Source organism: Myodes glareolus, chromosome 14 (assembly GCF_982192425.1).
Source record: "Myodes glareolus chromosome 14, mMyoGla1.1, whole genome shotgun sequence".
NCBI lineage: Eukaryota > Metazoa > Chordata > Mammalia > Rodentia > Cricetidae > Myodes > Myodes glareolus.
In genome coordinates, this window is record NC_142039.1 from 67019603 (window position 1) to 67041917 (window position 22315).

The 22315-nt window shown below is 46.2% G+C and overlaps 1 protein-coding gene across 1 annotated transcript in view; it reads right to left on the minus strand.

Moving 5' to 3' along the window:
• Shc3 (SHC adaptor protein 3) overlaps positions 1-22315 on the minus strand; it is a 133359-nt gene that overhangs the window by 39224 nt on the left and 71820 nt on the right. Inside the window, exons 3-7 of the mRNA XM_048447578.3 lie at positions 16915-16978; positions 13996-14115; positions 10268-10321; positions 6970-7021; positions 2892-3018 (exon numbers count right to left, since the gene is read on the minus strand). Of these exons, the coding sequence (XP_048303535.2) occupies positions 2892-3018; positions 6970-7021; positions 10268-10321; positions 13996-14115; positions 16915-16978 (417 nt within the window). The remainder of the gene's footprint in view (positions 1-2891; positions 3019-6969; positions 7022-10267; positions 10322-13995; positions 14116-16914; positions 16979-22315) is intronic.

Genomic DNA, 22315 nt, shown 5'->3' on the forward strand with positions numbered 1-22315 from the left:
ACCATTTTGAAAAACAATTTGACTATGATAGCGGATACTGATTATCAACTTGACAGGATTAGAATCACCAAGGAAACAAGACTCTGGCACACAGCTGTGGGGGATGAGGTAGATTGGGCTAGCCTCTGGCCATGCCTATGAGGGATCTTAATTTGGTTAACTGAGATAGAAAACCCATCCTAAAAAATGTGTGGCACCGTTCCCTGGGCTTGGGTCTTTGGACTGCACAACAAGGAAGAATCTGGCTGAGCACCAGCATCCATTGCTCTCTGTTCCCAGCTGTGAATACAATGTGACTACCCACTTCGCATTCCTGCGGCCTTGGCTTCCTTGCCGTGAGGGACTATATTTCCAAACTGTGAGTCAAAATAGACCCCTCTTACCACACGTTGATTCTTTCAGAGTATCTGTGATGGCTATTTTGGTTGTCAGCTTGACTGCATCTGGAATTAACTAAAATCCTAGGCACATATGTTAGGGATCATTTCCTCAATGAAATAATGAAATAAATTTGTAGTGGGAAGATGTACTTCTAATCCATATTTTTTAGGTGGGAAGATTTTAATCTTGGCCACACCTTCTGATGGCAGCCTACATAAAGACATGGAAGAAGGAAGCTTGCTCTCTCTCTCTCTCTCTCTCTCTCTCTCTCTCTCTCTCTCTCTGTCTGCTTGCTCTCGCTCTCTCACTAGCAAACCCTCTTCTTCACTGGCATTAGAGCCTACTTCATTGGGATTTTGGCATATACTGAAGACTATCTGGGACATCCAGCCTTGTAGACTGAACAGCTATTGGATTCTTGGACCTTCGGTTGGTAGAAAGTCATTATTGGACTAGCAGAACCACAGCTGGTAAGCCATTCTAATAGATCCCATATCTATTGTGTGTGTGTGTTCTGTTCCTATAAGAACCCTGACTAATACCTTATCTTATCACAGAAAAAAAGTAAACTAAAAGGCAACTAAGACAGTTTCCTAAATGGTTAACAAACTGTAGGACCATTAACTCAATAATTCTGCTCTAAGGCATTATCACAAGAAACATATCATCAAAGTTTGACTACAGTTTCATAGTAGCTCTGCTCAGAAGAGCAAAAGGAAGGAGACAATTCAAATGCCCACAAAGGGTTTATTTCAGTTAACAAGTTCACTGTCCATCGTTGAGGGAAGCAAAAGAGGGAACTTGAGCAGAAGCCTAGGTGGAATGCTGCTTACTGGCTCGTTCATGGGCCATGCTTAGCTAGATTGCTTATACAGCCCAGAACAACCTGCCCAGGGAATGGTGCTGCCCAGAGTGGACTGGCCCTACTGTATCAGCTGACAACCCCCTGCAGCAGATCCACAGGCAACCTGATCTAGGGATTCCCTCAGTTGAGATTCCCTTTTCCCAGTGGACTCTAGACTGTGACAGGTGGCAATTAAAGCTAACCAGGGCAGTGTGTTTTCAAAACACAAAGGATTCATACCCTTTTGTGACTCAGTCTTCCCACACCATTATAAATCCTGAGACTGTGACCTCCGATGCCTGCGCCCTGTGTGGCTTCTGGAAACCAACATCTCCAGGCACATTAAAAATAAAGAACTATGCTGACTCATTCTCAGGTCAGAGGTGTCAGGGCTACGGCCACTTCCTTCACACCTCCTCCAGCCACATCCTGCCGAATTCATCAGCCTGGACAAAGTGGGTCCTTACAGGAACAATGGATGCCTTAAAGGGAATTTGCCAAGGGATGACGAGGGAACAGAGCAGATGCCAACTCCACAATGCCACAGAAGGTGGTGGCTTTGTGAGTGTGAAGTGAGTAAGAAGTAAGGAAACAATGCTTGTTTGCAGTGAGCACACCATTAGAAAGATTTTCCTGTGTACACATGTATATGTGGGCACATGTACATAGGTGTCATACATTTGTTCATGTGTAGGCCAGAGGTCAACCTCGGGACTATTTACATTGATTTTAAGAAAGGGTCTCTCACTAGTCTGGAACTCACCAAGAAGACAGGCTGATTGGCCAGTGAACCCCAGAGATCCTCCTGTTTCCACCTCCCCAACCTCTCTACCTGGCTGGTTTTGTTTTTAAACATAGGCTCTGGAGGTAAAACTCAGGTTCTATGCCCACAAAACAAGTACGTTACTGGCCGATCCACTTCCCAGCCTGTAACAGCTTTTCATTATGAAGTTCGTCAAGGTCAGAATGTACTCAAGTTCAGGGACAGAACTTGTGCCTCATGTGCCCATAGCACTTTTCTGCTTTCTACATCATGGAATATTCTTGCATCCTAGGGAAACCCAATAGCAGACTCTCCTTTTTTTTATAATTATCACCCAAGTAGCCCACATTTGGTGTTAACAATTGTTCTCCATTTAATAGTAACGAAACTCTCCAGTGATTCTTACCCCTATTTTCAAGATGAAGCCATGATGACTCAGACAGTTTAAGGATCTTGCCCAGAGTCATATGGCAGATGAACAAGTCCCTAAGTTATTAGGCCATGGAGGCCGTTAAGCAAAAATGATGCTGGCAGCAGGTGGCTTTGGCTAACTGTGACAACAGAAAGATGAGGAACAGACCTGGGTGGATGCAGACCCAGGGAGGGGACCTTGGAAGAATCAAAGGGCTGAAGAAGGCACAATGTGACCTAAAAAGATTACAATGAAGCTGTTTTTGGTAACTTTGTCTACTGTCACTATAACTTCCAGAAAATGTTTCCTGCCCATTCAGAGCCATATGTGAGCTCCCATCTGCTGGCTTTCCGCACCAGCCAGGTGTCTGTGAGTTCCGGGAAATCCGGCAATGATCTGGGTCTGCCTGAAACGCAGTGCTGGGGGCTGGTTTTAAAGGAAAGTTTACAGACCCTGCCTAAATCACTGAGAAGAGCAGGCAAGCTACTCACCGGTCCTGCAGAGCAGGAATCTTGGAAGGACATTGCAAATACTGTTTGAACCGGAGCTCAAAGGCTTGTCCTATGGAGCCAATGACATCTTGGGCTAGCCCATCACAGCATTCCAGAATGTGGCAAGCTTGGAGAGAAGGGGACACACACTCATTAGAGACAGTGCCAGAGCTCTCTGGATCCCTTGACAAAGAGCCCCATCTGAGGTACAGAGGAAAAATGTCACACACCTCCCTCCTGGTACGTCTCTACCAACCCACAGTCTCCTCTCTCTGGGCATCCTACAGTGGTTATGGACATGTGAAATTCTTAGAGGGCCTGTCTGCAAAGGTGAAGGTCTTATTTCTAATACTCAAAATACATCTTTCATTTTATGTGTGTGTGTGTGTGTGTGTGTGTGTGTGTGTGTGTGTGTGTTGCCTTTATGTGTGTCCATACATCTCATACATGCAGTACCTGAAGAGGGTAGAAGATTCCCCTACACTGGAGTTACAGATGGTTGTAAGATAACTTCTGGTGCTGAAAATCCAACCTGGGTCCTCTACAAGGGCAGCAAGTACTCTTAACCGCTGGGTCACCTCTCCAGCCCATTGGTGGTTCTGATACTCTCAGAATCTACAAACCAATGGTTCTGACCTCCATAGGGAAGCAGTGTTTAGAAAGAAAACTCAGCTCAAACTGGATCTTTCACAGTCTTTCTTCAAGGCCCCAGGAACCTTAGCAGTAGATGAGAACTGGTGCTCCCTAGACGGATGTTGATCTGTTCAATGAACTTAAGGGAAAGTTGTTCTTGACTTAGTAAGAGTGAAGAGTTGATAACCAAATCTGGCTGGAAACACTAAGCAGCACAGTGAAGGGAATAAAGAGGTGGCTCAGTTGATAACCCAATGGTCACACAAACCTGAGGACCTGAGTTCAGTCCCCAAAATCCACATTAAAAAGCCAGGCATGGTAGCATAGGCCTGCGAACCAGTACCCAGGAGACAGTATTAGGAGGATCTCTGGCATTTGTTGGTCAGCTATATAGTCTCCTCTACAAGGTCCATGTTACAGTGAGAGAGCCTTCTTTAAAATCCAGAGGAGAGAGTGTCTTTTGCCTTCCCATTGCTGTGATAAAGCACCCTAACAAAAGCAACTTCAAGGAGAAAGGTCTTTGGCTCACAGTTCCAGGGTGCAGTCCACCACAGGGTAGGGGGCAAGTGGCAGAAGCTTGAAGTGTGATCTGAAGCGAGATACTCTGACTTGGTTATTGCATAGTGTGCACCTCACACTGCACCTCATAAATAAATATAGTTACGTGTTGATTAAACAAAGACTAGGAAGACCACTCAGCTGGCTAAGTGCTTGCCCTGAGAGCATGAGGACCAGAGCTCGGATCCCCAGGACCCTGTGTGCAGTGATGCAGATCTGTAAATCCAGTGCTGGGGAGGAGAGACAGGGATGGGCCTGGTACTTGGTGGCCAGCTACATTAGTCAAATGAATGAGCTCATGGTTCAGGGGGGGAACCCTGTCTCAAAAATAAGATGGAGAGCAGACGATAGTCATACAAACTACATATGTGTATGCATGTTGCATGTGGGTGCATGTGGCACGTCTGCATGGGTGTGTGGAGGCCAAAGGACAACCTCAGGTACCATTCCTCAGTGGACATTCACTTTGTGTTATAGGAGAGGGTTTCTCATTGGCCTGAAACTTACCAACTAGGCTAGGCCAGTCGGCCAGCAAGCCCCAGGATCCTCCTGCCTCCACCATTCAGTGCCAGGTTCCAGGTGTTGCCACCACACCTGGCTTTTCAGGAGGACTCTGGGAAATGACCTCAGCCTCTTAAGCCCACACAGCAAGCAGTTTGCCAACTAAGCTGTTTCCCCAGGCCCCAAAGAGCTATTTAACAACATTGTTGCCTGGATCCCATTCTCTCAGACCTGAGTGTTAAGATGTTTTCATAAGGCTCCTAAGTAACTCTCAAGTGCAGCTCATTTTGAGGACCATTGACCTGGACCTACTAAAGAAGTCTGAAAAACAAGATTGCCTAAATCACTTGCCATTAATTTGAAACAAACTGAAATGGAGACATGAACCCTAGCAGCTTCTGCTTCTAACCCAGATAGTAGAGCTGGGGGGGGGGCAGTACCTGCAGAGGGATAGCCTATGCCTCCCCTCCCCTATAACCCTCCCTGATTTCAGGGAAAGCTAGAATAGTCAAAGGGGCTGGTTTATGCTCTGGGTTCAATTACACCCCTGTTTTTGTTTTGGTTTTGGTTTTGGTTTTTTTTAAAGTTATGCCAAAAATCCAGGACCTCAGAAGGTGTCTTTATTTGGAAAATGGCAGTTTCAGATGTAACTAGTTAAAATGAGGTCATGGCAGGATAGGAGGGGCCCTGAGCCATCATGGACTGTCATCTCTAAAAGCATCCATGAGCAGTCACAGACACGGGGAGTACACCACATTAGGATGGGTTTCAGTGATACACCTGCAAGCCAAGGGACATTGGAGATCATCAGAAAGAAGCCAGGAAGAGGCAGGGAGAATTTCTCCTCCAGGACCCAGAGGGAGCCCGTCTAGCCCTGCTGACACCATGAACTGGGCATCCAGCCTCCAGAACTGTGAGGCAACCTATCCTTCTTGCTTTAAACAACTTGATCTGTGTTTGTTGCCTTAGACACTAAGCTGAGTCTCTAAGCACCAAGAGCTTTTGCTCACATCTCTGGGCAGCAGTCCTGACTGCCTCAGATATAACCCTGCTCACCTGAGGCCAACCCTGGCTATGTACAGTCACCCAAGAAGACGGGTGAGTGTTAATGGATGTGCAGAGAGAGGAATGCTGGTACTCAGCTCACTTTCTCCTTTCCTTTCCTTCAGAATTCCAGCCCATGGAGGGGGCTGCCCTCAGGGTAGGCCTTCCCACTTCAATTAATCCAACCCAGCAACTCCCTTACAGCTTGTACAGAGGTTTATCTGATAGGTGATTCTAGGTGTTGTCAAGCTGACAATTAGTATTTAACCATCACATATGGTATGCGCTCAAGAAAGACAGCAATGAAGAAGGGTCTGCAGAAGCCCCTGAAGCTAAGGCAGAGCGCCCCAGCCTCAATTAATCTGCCCTTGTTGGTTGTCCTGAATGTATATCCAAAATACAGGTTTGGGAGGAGGGTGGCAAAATTGAGTGTTGGGTATCATGTGCATTGAGAGGTTTTTTTTTTTGTTGTTGCTGTTGTTTGTTGACATTTTTTAATTGATATTTATTGAGCTCTACATTTTTCTCTGCTCCCTTCCCTACCTCTCCCCTCCCCCTTCAATCCTCCCTCAAGGTCCCCATGCTCCCAATTTGTTTGTTTTTACAAGAGAAAAAAATATGTCTGAGTACGCAAACAAGGTTTAAAAACCAGCTGCTGGCACATAGCACAAAGGCAAAGAGGAAGAGTGGAACCAGTCTGCAGCGGAGGGAAGTGCCACTCTGCGTGGTGACAAATTCCACTGTTTTTTGTTTGTTTGTTTGTTTGTTTTTTGCCAGTGACTTTTTATGTGTAACTGTGGCAGGGTTCATCAGGAGCTGCCTAGAGTCCAAGGGTAATCACCCAGAGCCCACCTTCCTGAGTGTATTATTATCCACTCTGGTTTTGTACATGACACCCCCTCCTCAGCCTGTGTCTGTGTTCCCAGACGCTCCAAAGGGACGTGAGGAAATAGCACACCCTGAGCTTAGGTGCTGGGCCCAGAGCAGGAGACAGGAGAGTGTGCACACACGGGGTGATGCTGGTCAGGAGGATGAGCAGGTATAGCATTTCCCAGGCTTAGCTGAGGCTGTTACCAGAGCACGGGGTGAGGCAGGTGATGTGTGAGTGGGGAATACGGAACCGCGGCCATCCTGACCCAGGTGCCAGTTTGGCACTCAGCATCCAGTAAGTTCTCTCCCAGCCAGGTGACAAGCTACCCTTGCAGGCCTCAATTATCCTTAATCGTGTCACGTGACAGGTGCTCATTTGCTAAAGGAGCTGAGATAATGAGGAACATCTGGTTCGCAGCCTCAAGCCTGGCTTCACACGAGTGAGGGATTAAATGGGTCGAGCATTGCTTACCTCTGCGATTAACAGGGTCCTTCGCGACATAGGCAACATAGTCTGTTGTGTCCTGTGGAAAGAAAAAGAGACATTTGGACTACCCATCACAGTAAGAGGGAAGACCAGAGGGATGCAGGGCCCAGCGTGGTGAGTATCCATCTCAGAGTCAAGAATCATGGAGGGAAAGTTCATGGGCCAGCACTCTCCCAGTGTGGGAGGGCCCTGGGCCTCCTCAGTCCTAGAAGAAGAAAGGAAAGAAAGGAGAGAGGAAGAAGAGGGCCAGATACTCTGTACAAATGGTACAAAATGGGCATGGTTTGAGGCAGGTCCTCATACTTGGATGGGGTTGGAAATCCCCAGAGATCTGTGTGCAAACTGAGCAGAACCTGAGGAATCACGAGTGGCTGGTGCAGATGTCACTAACCAGCCCCCTGGGCGTGTATGCTACCAGTCTGTAGCAGCTAGGGTGACAAACACCTGATCTCCCCATGGTAGTTCTTCTGGGAGGCTTTCAAAACTGTTTTTTTGTGTACCGTTGGTTCATCTGACTTAGCGGGTTTGGACTTGAGACCTGACCATGAAGACCTTTTGAAAGCTCGCAGACACACTGGTGTGAGCCAAAGTCAAGAAGGAGGACTGTCAGTAAATGGTGTGTGAACTGTCCTCAAATTTGAATTCCTGTGAAAATCCTGTGAAGGCTTAAGACAAATAGTTAGGCTGTACCCCCAGTTTTCCATCTGGGCCCCCAAACCTGATTCTGCCGTGGGGTTAAAGACTATACTTTGAGAACTTATGGCTGGGGAAAATACTAGGGTAGGAGTTTAAGGACTGGATACTCACAAAATTCAGAATTAGCCTAGCTATCCTCCACCAAAGGAGGGGCTAGAGAAAGCATGGTGTAAGCTACACAGTGGAGTTTTATGCAGCCTTATAATTCTAGGATACAGTTATTGCAGGGAGTCAAGGCAAGACCTTAAAGTATTACATCCACGGTCAAGAGGAGAGAAAATAAACGCATGGCTCCTTTCTTATTTCCTTCTGCTCAGCTTGATTTTTCTCAGTCAAGGTTCAGGAAGCTTGCCTAAGGAATGTGCCACCCACAGCGGTCTGCCTCTTTCTACCCCACGGGCCAATCTATCAACAAAGGCTCCGTACCCAAGTGATTCTGGGAGGCGACAAGCTGAGGGTTACTACGAACACAACCCCCCACAAGCACCAAGCTTCAGAGCGCAGCTGGAAAGTTAGCCCGTCTTTGCAGTTCCTTTCCGGAGCTTATGCTCCAAAGGTCTTCAAGCTCATGGATTGCTTCTGTCTGTGTGGCAGTGGTCTGTGCGGCAGTGGTCTGTGCTGGCCTGTCTGTTCCGTCCCTGAGGAAGTGTCCTCTCCTTCTTAACAGAGATCCAGCAAATACTGCCGGGAGAGCGGAGGGGAGGGGTGTGGGCTTGGGGAGGGGTGGGTGGCCATGGTGCCCTTCAAGACTTCCGGAGAACAGAGGCGTGGGGACTTTTCCAGCGGTGGAGACAAAAGAACCCTTGTCTCTGAGGCTCATCTGAGCAGAGTCCATTTCCTGGTCTTTAGTATTTCACAGGCCGGCGAGAGAAAGGACAGGAAGACTATAAAATGGCCTCTTCACTTCCACGGAGGCAAATCTTCTGAGGATTTGAAGCTGTTGGCAAAAATATTACAATTCTTCACTTTCCTCCCAGATTCATGGGATGTGGGAGTCGCAACTGTCCTTAAGAAACGTCAGGAATGTCTTAGCCAATAGTCGGGAGCCCCGGAGCTTTGGAACCCCGGAGTTTTGGAGCCCTGGAACTTTGGAGTTCCGGAGCTTTGGAACCCCGGAGCTTTGGAGCCCTGGGGCGTGCTCTCCAGCACTTGTGTTTTCTTTCCACAGTCTTACACAGCTATCCCGAGAACCTGGGATGGTCTAGACAGCCACCATGCCCTTAAGTTTGTTCTGGGTGCAGTTACAGGGTCATGACTGAGATTCGCAGACAGCTTTCCTGTATTATAGGAACTGGGGTATTCAAGAAGCCAAGCGGATGATGCCTTTGTCCCAGTTGACCCAAATTGTTGTCACTTTTGAGCCTAAGGATGCGCGCTGAAGGTTGTGCTTGAATAGAAGAAATGTGCAGAACTGAATCACCTTGAGAAATGGGTGAACACACAGGAAGATTTTCACCTTCTAAAGCTACATCTTAGTGAGAGAGTTTATGTTTCAATGAGGTGTAAAACTCAACACTAGGAAGACTAGAAAGGCATAGCCGGGGAAAGATGGAGTAAAAGGAAAAGCATTATGGGAGGCTTTGGAAACAATATCCTGTGTGTGAAAAGGGCCCAAACTACTGGCACCCAAAAATAAAATAAAATAAAATAAAATAAAATAAAATAAAATAAAATAAAATGGATATCTTAAGTTACAGAATTTGCTTTTGTCGTGTGAATGAACTTAAGTTAAAAAATATCCCTCCTCATATTACCCCACTTTTAATTTTTTGACCTTTAACCCCTAACCACAATAAAAATTATCGTGGTAACATTTGGAAGGAGCCGGGCCCATTTCTTCTCCTCCCTCAGTGTCTTCCGCCCTGGCCTGGTTCTCTGCCTGGTTTTGAGGTGGTTTTGGAGATGTGGCAGGGAACAACCGAGAAAAGCAAGCCTGGCAAGATAGGTCAGACATGGGAGCTGTCACGGAGGCCATGCTTCCCGAACTCCTGATAATTCATGGCTGAAAATGAATGGTGGGACCTGGTCACAGGTTACCCTTCCCCCACCAAACAGCAACTCAAATAATGGTCGAGAGGGCTCTGAGGCGATACCTTACCAGAAGAGTGCTTGCTAACCCTTGACCCTCGGCTTCGTCTCTAATACAGAGAAATGAAAGGAGAGGAGAAGAGAGGAAGGGAAGGGAAGGAGGATTTGGGGAGGAAAGAGTTTTGCAACTAAGAGGGATAAAGAGTTGGAATCACAGCTTCAGGGGAGACAACTACTTTACTTGCAAAATTTTGACAATGACTCTTTTATCTTACAATTTACTTCAGAGAATTTCCCCCATAGGGTATAAAACTTTTTTTTTCTGGGTGCCTACAGTTGTTTCTGAGCACATGAACTGCATCGGAACAGAATTCTACCCGGACTGAACTTGTCCTGATCCTAAAACAGCTGGACTGCTATCAGAATAGTAAACTGGGGTTTCAGTAAAATCAGCATAGAAACACTTTTGTGTCGTGTCTTCAAGAGGCACATCTTTAAAGCAAGGGCTTTGTCTCAGAAATTTCCAGCAAGAACGAGAGAAACAGCCGAGGCCACTCACCGGGTCTCCCCCCGAGGCGAAGGAGATGGACTGCATGTGATGGTTCGCTATGATCTGCCAGGGCGGAGACAAGAAACGAGAGGAGCCGTTAGCGCTGTGCCACATCCTGCGGAGTCCGCGTGCCAGCAGGTGAACGACAAGACGCCCTGAAAACTGCCCCCGAAGAAGATGACAGCTGCCACACGCTGAGGCGGTAGGCCACCTGCCCTCACTGTGCACAGTCTGATAGCTGCCATCTCTTTGGTTGGCTACTCGAATGCCTCATTAAGCCTCCCAGCAGCTGAGGGGTGGGAACTGGGGGCAACCCATTTTACAGGCACAGAGCATGAGCCCAGAGGGGCCACGAGGCTTGTTCAAAAGAAAGAAGTGAAGTAAGCCCAGATCAAAGGCTGTGAAATCAAGGCTCCACCTGAGGCCAGGGTCTCAATAACTGGACTTCTCCAGGAAGGAAAAGGTGGGCCTGGGGAGATGGCTCAGTTGGTAAAGAGCTTGCCTTACAAGCAGGGAGACCTGAGTTTAATGGCCCAAACCCATGTGAAAAAGAACTGGGTGTGGAGGGCTACAGTCCCAGCACTGGAGAAGAGACAGGTGTATCCCTGGGGCTAGCTGGACCAGCAACCTAGCTGAATCAATGAGAGAGCCTGGATCAATCAGCAGACACAGCTGGATGAACGATAGCTGAGGTCGACCTGCGGCCTCCACACGTCTGTACACATATGTGCATATACACCCATACACTTATGTACATGTCCTCCACACAAACATATACCACACACATGTACACACACACACACACACACACACACACGGACGCGCGTGCACGCACACAAACACACAAGGAAAAAATACATTGTACCACAACATTACAACTTGTATTTTCTGCTTCCCCAAACACCAGAGCCAGGACCGGGGAGTGTGGCCTGCTTCACTCATCCCATTCATATCAGGTGTGTATACATCAGAAGACCAGCATCCAAGAGCTACAGCCCTCTCTTAATCCCCTGGCTTAAATACCAGGGGCCCTTCCACGTTTGTCTTAAAAATGGAAGTTTTCCATCAGGTTTATAAGCTGTGGCATCCGTGGAATTCAGTAGACACAGAGTGAATTAGAAGCTGCCCTAAATTCTAAAAGCTACGCAAGCCCTCCCTGCTATTTTTATCTTTTTAAAGACAATGGAACGACATTGAAGAAAAGTTCCTGTGTGGAATGGAGCTCCCAGCTCTATCCTAACCCAGCCAGGTTCATTACTGAGCTGTGCCCTCCAGCCTCGTCCCTGGCAGACAGTGGTTCACAGAACAACAGACAGACTATATGTTCTTGAAAACTCGAAATAAAATTTCATTATAGGATAAATTTTTAAATATTTTTAAATGCTGGCTTTGGTTGTTGACATTTGCAAAACTTCATTCTAGAGAAACCTGAGGGTTTAAGAGAACACTAAACAGTGAGACTGTTGGGTAGCCTATGCCTGAGCCCTAGGCCACTAAGAATAGTTGCCCTAGAATCCTGCTGCCAATGGACAAGCAGCTCCTGAATGAATGAGAAGGCAACGAAATTCCAGACAGTAAACTAGAACTTCAGTGTCTTGTAACCCAGCAGTGGTTCTCAATCTGTGGATCGAGATCCCTAGAGGGGTCGCATATCAGACAACCTGCATTTCAGATATTTACATTCCAATTCATAGCAGTAGCAAAATTATAGTTATGAAATAGCAATGAAATAATTGTATGGTTGGGGGTCACCACATCATGAGGAACTGTATTAAAAAGTATCAGCATTAGGAAAGTCTGAGGGATTCAGCTCTGTTCCTCTACTTGGAAGTCAGCATCGTGGGGTGAGTGCTATTTGTCTGTTCTCTGGGTGGAAGAGAAAGGGGCTTTTGCTTTCTCAATTTGCTACAGTGGGGATCTAAACTCAGGAGACAGGAAAAGCACAGCCATATGCTCTACCTATGTTGTGGACTGTCCTGTATCACCCTAGCTGAGAGTCCCTGGGTGTCGGGAAAACCGCACTTACCAGACTAGTACATGGCAGGGGAATGAGAACTGAACAGCTAACTAGACCCAACCCAGACCATAGCAAGGTAGAACAGGGCAGCAGGGCCTGAGGACAAGCTGTCCTAGCATTATCCTTACTGGAATTTCTTTTTAAGGAGCAAATGACATCATCAAAAGCATCAAATTCAGTCAGACGGTGGTGGCACATACTTTTAATCCCAGCACTTGGGAGGCAGAGGTAGAGGCAGGGGGATCTCTGTGAGTTTAAGGGTCAACCTGGTCTACAAGAGCTAGTTCCAGGACAGGTTCCAAGGCTACAGAGAAATCCTGTCTTGAAAAAACCAAAAAAAGTATCCAATTCTTATATCTGGAGGTTTGATTGTATAAAAATGTTTTATTTTAAAAACTGCAGTCTGAGTTGCTGACTTGAATTTTTAATTTTATTAAAAATTGTTAAATTAATTTTGGCTTAAGACCAGTACAGAATTTCCAACCATTTCTGAGATGGCCCTAACATACTACATATTTATACAAAATGGCACTCTGAGCATTGACAGTTTCTAAACTAAAGTATCTATCAACTCTGAATACCATTGGCGGTGTTCTGTGTTCTTCAGTATTGCTAAATGCTTAGCCAGGATTTAACTCTTTATGTAAAAATAAATAAGTACTTTTCTCTTATTGGCTTGCAAATTTTCTTCCATTGTTAATAAATTGTGAAATCACATGACAAAAAAAAAGAAGAGAGAATGAGCAAGGAGGATGGAGAGTTACAGCCTCGGGACCCCTAGAAATGAACAGTCCGTGTGCACACAGGACAGATTTCAGTTTGCACGGCTGTCTGGAGCCTAGTGTGCCAGGCTCTATGAGCAACTAGGGCTCAACTTAAGACAACCTGGGCAAAGCAAGGCTGACTAGACATCCCAGATCCACAGTCTCAAGGACTGCTTAGTCCTTAGAAAATAATAGAAAAGGACAAGGAAGTCTCAGTCCCTGGTAGACAAAAGGATAGAATAAGAAGAGCCATAGTGAGTTATGTCTCAACAAAGCCTTGACTTATTTCTCATTTTACATTAAATCTAATTTGTCTCTATATCTTAGGGATTGATGATAGACAGACAGACAGACAGGCAGGCAGGCAGGCAGGCAGACAGACAGACAGACAGACATGATAGTTGGACAGACAGACAGATAGACATGATAGATGATAGATAGGCTGGACCAAAACATAGTCAGCACACAGAAATGTGGTCATCCTGCCTGGAATTTGCTTTTCTAAAGGTGTCCATGCTGCCTTGGTCACGCCGCTGTCCTTGTCTACACTGTAGATACACACAGCTCATCAGCCCTGAGGTAGAATGGACTGTGAGAGGCTCCAATATAAGGAACCATAAGGAAGAAAGCTCCTGCCTATTAAACCACAGCACATTGTGCCTTCCAAGCAGGATAAGATTAAAATGTGACCCATAAAACATGGCTATAAAACAAGGGCAGACACCAAGACATTTGCACAGACATCACCATTTCTTTATATTACAAACAGACCAACAAAACAGACAGCATTTAGAGCAGAATTCCAGAGAACCATTCATCCATCTGTGGCTGGACTGTCAACATGGCCAAAGTCCAAGGTCCAGCCAAGCAGGTTCTGCATGGGCTCGGTAATCTCAGAGGAGGTAGCCCCAGGGATGCCCACCCTTGGGCCCAGGGAGGCCTGGGCAACCTCACACCTGTTTGGAGTCCGGAGTGCGCAGATTCAGGCTGGCGGTGGAGATGGTCAGGGAGATGCTCATCCCTGCGAACTGGAGGTTGCTCTTCCCCAGAATGCTGGACAGCATTTTATTCGGAGGCTGTGAAATCCAAGGAGGGATAGTTTAGCTTTAGATCCACACTCTGAAAGGGTCAAGGCAGAGATGTCAGTATACCCCCTCAGACACTCACTGACTGCTCCTACCCTACTGAGGTTCCAGAAATGTAAAATGGGGGAGCTGGGAAGACAAGAGCCCATGCCAATGTACACACTCAGTAATATGAGGTATGAAATCATAAGTGCCTAATATGTCAGTTCTGGGGAGAATTGCTGGTCTTCCTGGCTGCCTTGACTGCATGCTGGTGTCTCCTGGGTCGTAGATGCAAACTTGCAGAGACCTCACAGCTTTGCAGACATGCAAACCTTGTCTTGGCACACCAGTGTTCAGACTGTCTCTTAGAGGAGTGAAAACTGGGTGGCACTGAGGCTCAGGAGCAACCTCAGAGGGCCCCGAGGCTCTCTCCCGAAGGGAATCTCTGTTAAGTGCTCACATGGATGGTCCGATTAGAATCTGACTGCCTAGAGCCTGGGCAGGGTGGGAGAGAGGCTGCTGTGGCCAGTGTCTCCCTCATCTGTCAATAAGGTCCTTCCAGGGATATGGAAGAGCTTCAGTGTCCAGCCAGGCACTGTCAGACCCCTGGGCACACACCGAACCCCTCTCCTGCTCACCCTTTCTGTTTGGTTACAACATCCTCTGCTCACTCTGCCAAACAGCCCTTGAGCAGAGGCACAGTTCTTTAATCCACTAGGAGAGAAAACACAGCAGCTAAGGGTGTCTAAAGTAGAGCCGGGAAACAGGGAAGGTCACATCCCTCTGCTGAAGCTCAGACCACAGGATGTTCCTGTGGCTTAGATAAGAAGCCAAATCCAGACCTGCCTGCCTTACACACCAACCTCTCAGTGGGGAGTAGCCTAGTTAAGGGACCAATCAGAAGAGATTTGCAGTTTAGGGTGTCTGCCCAGCCAATGAACTGTCTTCAAATACAACACTTAATGGAAATTCTCTATTTTAAAAGACTAAATCTCTACTGAACTTACCTCCAGGGGTTGCCCTGGTTTGGTATGCCCAAACTGTACACTTTGTTTTCCAGATAGACGCTATTTCCTTTAGGATCCCTGCCATGACATTTTTCCTTTTTCTTTTTATTTAATACTTCAAAAGGGCCCTTTAGAGAACTCATCTCCCCTGTGTGAGAGTCAGGTCAAGTGCATCTGGGCACAACCTAGAAAGTTCTCATTACTTACATCCCTTCCCACCAAGAGGAACGTAAGGGGATCACAGATCTGTTAGGACCTCCTGTTCTGAGAGACAATAGTCCTTCTTGCTGTTCCCAAGGGACACCTGGCCTCCTGTATTCAAGATCTGGGAGCTTTACTTGGTTCCCAGGACCCCCAGGGAACTGGCCATCACTTAACCTGAGCTGCCAAGTTCTCTGCCCCAGACCCAGCTGCCCTATAGGTTTACAAATGTCCCCAGTTCTGAAGACAGAAGTAACTTAGAGGCAAAACCATCTGGAACCTGAAAGCTCAGCCTGGAGCAGATACAGGGCCCACTGTGGTATGCTTTCCCACAAATCCCTTCTAGGCAAATAAAAGTCATGATTGTAAGTGCTGAGCTATTTATAATGTGTGTGTGTGTGTGTGTGTGTGTATGTGTGTGTGTGTGTGTGTGTGTGCGTGCGTGCAGATGTAGAGATGGAAGGTCATCAGGAGTCTTCCCTAAAATGCTCTTCCTTATATTTGAAGACAGAGTCTCACAAAGAACCTGGAACATAGCAATTCTGCAACCCTGGCTAGCCAGTGAGGCGCTGGGATCGGCCTGTCTGTTTCTCCAGCACTGGGGTTACAGGCATGTGCTGCCTTGCCAGGCTTTTTACATGGATGCTGGAGATACAGACTCCATGCTTCTGTATCTTCCTGTCTTCATGTTTATGCAACAAGCACTTTGCCAACTGAGCTATCTCCCCAACCCCCAGATATTTCCCCTCCTAATCCAACCATATACAGGATGGAAGGTTCCAGAAGCATAGTTGAACACCCAGTCTCTGAAACAGGTTGACCATGGCCCCAGCTCCTATTCACATTGTGACTTCTCAGTCCAAAGCCTCCATTGTTGTCTTCTATAGCATCGGGCTTTCCGATGACATGGCTGAGCCAACTCAGGAAAGCCATTTGTCATGCTTTTAGAAATGGTATGAGCTGACCCCTAAGCACTGCTATTACTGAAAGTTAACTTATACGAACTCACAACTACATAGATGGCATCTACAGAGGGTAAAATACTTCTTGAGTCCTGGCTGTTTTACTGCCTGGTCCCATGCTATGTGAACCTGTGCCGTCAGGTCCCATCTGCTGCACCTGGAGAAAATGCCACACGGTGACGAACTGCTGTGTGTCTCCCTCGCTCTTTCCAGGGACCTTGTGTTGAAAGCTTGGACCATATGGATGTATTTACACCACAGTAACCGGCATCGTTACAAATGCAAGGTCCTACTTCCCCCACCCAACCCCAGAATCCAGTCCTTAAGCAGTAGCTACCGTGTACCACTGGGGTAGCTGCTACATGAGCCGTTAGGGGCAGATGAATTCATGTTATGTAATGGGCTTAGAGGGATGCCTGGTCAGATGCTGACTGTTATCCCTGTCTCCAGGGTTTATCTACAGCGTTTGCTTGAGAGAGTCAGGGCAGGGATGCTTTAGCCTTAGCTAGACACTTTCCCTTAAGAAAGACAAGATCCAGGTCATGTAAGACGGGGGACAATTATGTGGGTGAAGACCTGGAGTGTGGCCCTGAAAGGACATGAAGGCGGAGGCAGACACACAGCGAGAGCCACAGTACCTTTCTCTTCCTGAAGGCTCCTTTGGCTCCTGGCACAGCTTCGCAGACACGACTGATGGCTTCCCTGAGGGCAGGGAGAGATTCATTTTATTACATGCCAGCCAGAGTTATGCAACTCAGATTGTCTGCACTCAAAGGTCCAGAGGAAATAACTGCCTGCTTATTTTAGCATAGAAATTGGCCCTCCAAGTACCTCTCCTCCAACAAGCAGAATTAAGCCAAGCACCGGCACGTTATCTTAAAACTTTTTTGCCAGATCCTGCCTCTTTCTTAGTGTGGCGACACCATGGTCAATGCCACATTTCCTTTTCCTCTTGCAATTAACTGAGATTTCATTTTCAGTACCAGCACCGGATATGCACTCTCCCCCAACGTGCTTTTCATTATGCCAATCACTACGCCTTTAGAAATGTCCTAACATGGTCAGAGCACCAGGGTCAAGCCTATCCAGCCACCACAGCTCACGGAGATCCTTCTGAAGCGGGTTCGAAGGTCACTGGCGGAAACATGATGCTCATTGTTTGACTCCTAGTTTCTGCAGTTTAAACACAACCAGCAGGCTGGGGCTATCACCCACCACCAGTGGAGTGCTTGGCCAACTCTTCTAAAGCCCCAGCCCCGCATACAACCAGGCTTGGTAGTACATACCAATAATCCTAGTGCTCTGGAGTTAGGAACGGGAAGACCAGAGGTTCAAGGTTGCCCTCACCTAAATGGTGAGTGTGAGACCAGCCTGGGCTACAAGAGACTATGTCTCAAAACGTAAAAATAAATAAATAGTATATCACTCAGGTTAGGGTTTTCTGGCTTTATGGTAGTATGAAGGTGATTCATATTCAGTATAAATCATACTTTGAATTTTTGATTCTAATTTTTTTAAAGTTTCAAGTTCTAAAATATCTTATTTTTTGGTAAATATGCATTCATCATTGTATGTAATCAACATATATCCCATAACATGCACTTATCAAGTCCAGCCTTCCTTGATCCATCCATTCCAGCAGCATGTATCCTACACACCCACCCTCCCACACACACCCCCCACATCTTCCCTGACCTCTGGTCATCACTATTATCACTATTCTCTACTCAAGTCCACTGTTTTCAGCATCTGCATATGAGAAAGATAGTACATGGCGCTTGTCGTTTTGAGTCAGGCTCACTTTGTTTACCATAATTTCCTCTGATTCCATCCACAGGGCCTTCTCTGCATGCTGGGCATCTGCAGCAACCCTCAGCTCCAAGCCAGCACCGCGATCAGCAGCAGAAACCACCGACACTAAAGTCCTCTGCTGCTCAACTAGCATGTTCTAGCACGTTCTATAAGTTCAGGATTTTCCACAATAATTTTGTTTACAGTAGGTTTAAACATCAAGGAACTGCTGTATTTAAAAATCCAGAGACTTTAAGAGGAGTTAAGGAACTCCATGACACGAGGGTGAGACTGTGCACAGGGCAGATGCACAAGACCCTGTCTGTTAAGCAGTTCTTCATACCAGGCATTGTCCTGAGTCAAGGGATGGGGGACACTCATAGGGTCCACCCAGTTGGGCAGGAGTCCCATGCATGGGTTTTAACCTATAGGGGCTGGAGAATTTGAAGTAAAGAAGAATCCAGACATGGAGGCTATGGAGGTTCAGATGCAGGTATGGCAAGCGATGAAGGCAACTCCGATGACCTTGAAGGCACCCACAGCTCAACACTACAACTCACTGTCAATGAAAACCACTGGAAAGGGGCTAAAATTGGCCTCAAGTTAGGAATGCCTAAAGGAGCTGGGAAAACTTCTCAACTCACACATAAGGAAGGAGAAAATATTGCAGAAACATGGGAAAAATAAACAAACAGGGCCAAGAGACGGGCTGGGTGAACAAGAAGACAATGGCTTCTTAGAAACAGCCAGCCAGCTTCCCAAGTGGACTACTCCTCACGGTTAATAAAAAATTAATTGTTGAAAAATAATCACAATCACAATGCAATCGCGTTGTGTTAGATGTCCTTGTCAAATTAGGGCAGCGACCACGGAGGCGAGCTTCATGTTTGCCATTCAATGCGTTGTGGAGAGAAGGGAGGAAAATGGGTTTTTGACAGTTCAGGCGCCAGGAAGCCTGCACAGAATGAGTCATCCTGACCTGGAAAACTGAAGCCAGAGCAGATGTTTGGGATGACAGCGCTCCTCCTATTTATTGTATAATAGCCATCTAACAGTGCTTCTACCAAAACGATCAAATATGTACCATCTGAAATCTGCTAAAAGCAAAGCCCTCGTTTGCTTTCAGAACATGAATGTGCTGTCCTTTTGAACTAATGAGTTAATTTGTGTGTGTGTGTGTGTGTGTGTGTGTGTGTGTGTACATGTATATGAATGCACACACTCCTGTGTACATGCAGAGGCCAGAGGATGGTGCTAGGTGTCCTGTTCTATGACTCTTCCCCTAATTCCTTTGATGCAAAGTCTCTCACTGAATCTGCAACTAGGCTGGCAGCCAGTAAGACCCAGCAATCCTCCTTCCTCCTCACTTGCCCCTACAGCAAAGGTGTTACAGGCATGTGCAGACAAGCCTAATTTTGTTTAACAAGTGCTGAGGATTTGAACTCAGGTCCTCATGTCTGCACAGCAAACGCTCTATCTGCTGAGTCATTTCCCCAGCACCTATGCTGTCTTTTATAGAAGTCTCAGCATCTGTTTTACCTTTTAATAGTTTAAAGCATGTCTTATTTTTAACTATGTATATATAGGTGATGGGAATATGTGTCTATGTGAGTGCAGGTGCCCTCAACGGCCATAAGAGGGCAATTGGATCCTCAAGATCTGGAGTCAGAGGTGGTTGTAAGCTACCCAGTGTGAGTTGTGGGAACCAAACCTGCAAGAGAAGGATGTGCTCTTACCCGCTGAGCCATCTCTCCAGTACTTTTCCTAGTCAATTTTGCATGATTATGTGGATGCATATGGAGGTCTGAAGTTAGCCTTTGGGTGTTGTTACTCAAGACACTGCCTGCCTTGTTTTCTGGGACAAGGTCTCTCACTGGCCTGAAACGTACTAATTCTGAAGACAGACTGGTTAATGAACCCCAGACATGCTCCTGTCTTCACCTCCCCAACACCGAGACTACAAATATGGGCCACCATGCCTAATTGTTTTTATTTATTTAGTTTCAATTTTATGTGAGCATATGTTTATATGACTGTATGTCTGTGTATCACATGTGTGTAGGCACCCACAGAGGCCAGAAGAAGCTGTCAAATCACCTAGAACTTCCGCATTATATTTGTTAAGTCAAGAGATGGCCTTAGCCCAACAAAGTAGCTAAGTCTTTGATGGTCTCAACAAGCTAAAGAGATGATATGTACAGAACACCTTACCTTGGTCATTCTTTTAACGACCTCAGTGATTCCTAGATTTTTGTGCCCACCAACATAGAACAACATAGGAAGTCAAGAGTTTTACAAACAGTACTCCAAAAGGATTCCCACTATCAGAAATCTAACCTAGTCAGCTACGAGCCATTTGCAACTGGTTTCTACTTCAGGGAGAGGCAGGAGGAGCGCAGGATTCAGAAGACGGGGAACAGCCTGATACATTACAGACAGAAAGTCCTCTCAGGGAGACCCGTGATGTTCCCAGAGCACAGTCACACCTACAATATAACTCCTCCTGAGCTTACACACTCAAAATGAGCCCCAAGGATACCCCTGTAAGCTCTCAGAATTTTCTGAGATCTTCAAATCAACATGCTTTTCAGAAAAACAAAATGTGCTGCCATAGAATGGCCACAGATCTGTTTCTAATGTTCATGTGATCACATGTGACAAGTCCTTACTTCAACCAGAGATGGTGTCTATTTCTGCTTGAAACAGAAATGACACACCATTAAAAACAGCAACATTTAGATGTCTGCAATTAGTTGCTTTAACTCCAAGGTCTAATTTTAAACGTTGCTATTCTCAATTTCCTTCCTGGATGTTTTAGTGAGCAGTACTGTCTCAATTTGTTCATTTAGCAATAACTTAGCTTGGTATAATTTCATTTAATTCCTTTTTGGAACCCAGGTACCAATTTTGCTACTTTTTTAATAATAGAGATTGCTTCTTAGCATTCCACTCAGCACAACTCCATTTCGAGAAGCTAAATTCTGACCTCAGTGCTCCACTAATATGAAAATGGAACATTTGGCAAACACGGCAGTCAGCTGAAAGCGACCAGGGACAGCCCAGCCAAAATGCTAACCTTGGGTTTACGATGGCGCTGTACTCCTTCACCCAGGCCTGCATCGTCACCCATAGGGCAGATATCCCTCACAACTGAAGCTTGTTCTTGCCAGTGCAGAACTTTAGGACTAGATTTTGCACAAACACTCACAGCAGGTGTGCATATTTGTATCCACATGTCTAATAGGCACGTGTGCATGCTTACACAGACATTTTCAGAGTGAAACATTAAAAAATAACAGCAGAACAGTAGGATAATTTATTCCCTCTTCAAATTATACTTAAGTAGGGGAAAGGGCAACAAAAGAATGAAACACATAGAGCAGTAAGTTTAAGTTCACACACACACACAACATGATAAATAGCCACTCAGGGGAAACTTAGTTTCTAGTGCATGCCTCAAAGGTAAATTAATTCTTGGTGTATCACGAATAGAAGCTGTTGTGATTTAAAATAACAAAAGTATTCAGGAAACTCAGAAAGAATTACTTTTAATGATCTTTGAATGGAAGGTTGATATGAGAGGGGTATATCATAAAGGAAATACTAATGCAAACAATAACATCAAAACAGATGTAGGCAAGTCAAGAGACAATCATCTCAAAATAAGTCAGAAAGAAAACCATCGTAAGCTCAGTGGACAAAGCTAAGACTACAGACAGAGGGATTTCAGGCAAGGAATGACAAATGGGTCCTGACAACATGGGAAGCTTCTCGACCTGATCTCTTTGGTTGTGCATGTGCCAGGTCAGCTCATTCCACAAGTAGGGCAGGGAGGTGGGTGTCATAGCTGTGAATGACATGAGTGGTCACAGCAGGAACCTAAACTCAGAGAGTCATGAATGCATCTACATAAAAACTCCAGGATGAGAAAGAAGAGAGGCCATAAACGGGTTTGTGGATATCCCATCAAAAGGAGGAGAAAGGTAAGGCTGTCCTGACGGAGCAGAAGACAGGAGATACTTGACAGTCATGGGACAGACAATGGTACTCACTGATAGGTGTGCAACCAATATCCTACCAAAAATTTCCTAAGAATATTTTCAGCATAAGGTCATAAAATAAGGAAGAGCTTTGTGGAGACCGGATGGGGATGGAGGATACAGAAGGATTCCAGAGGCAAGAGGAGGCTGTTAAGGCTCAGAGGCAGAGGGTGGGATCACTGGGGTCCAGGATGAAAGCGTGGACCCT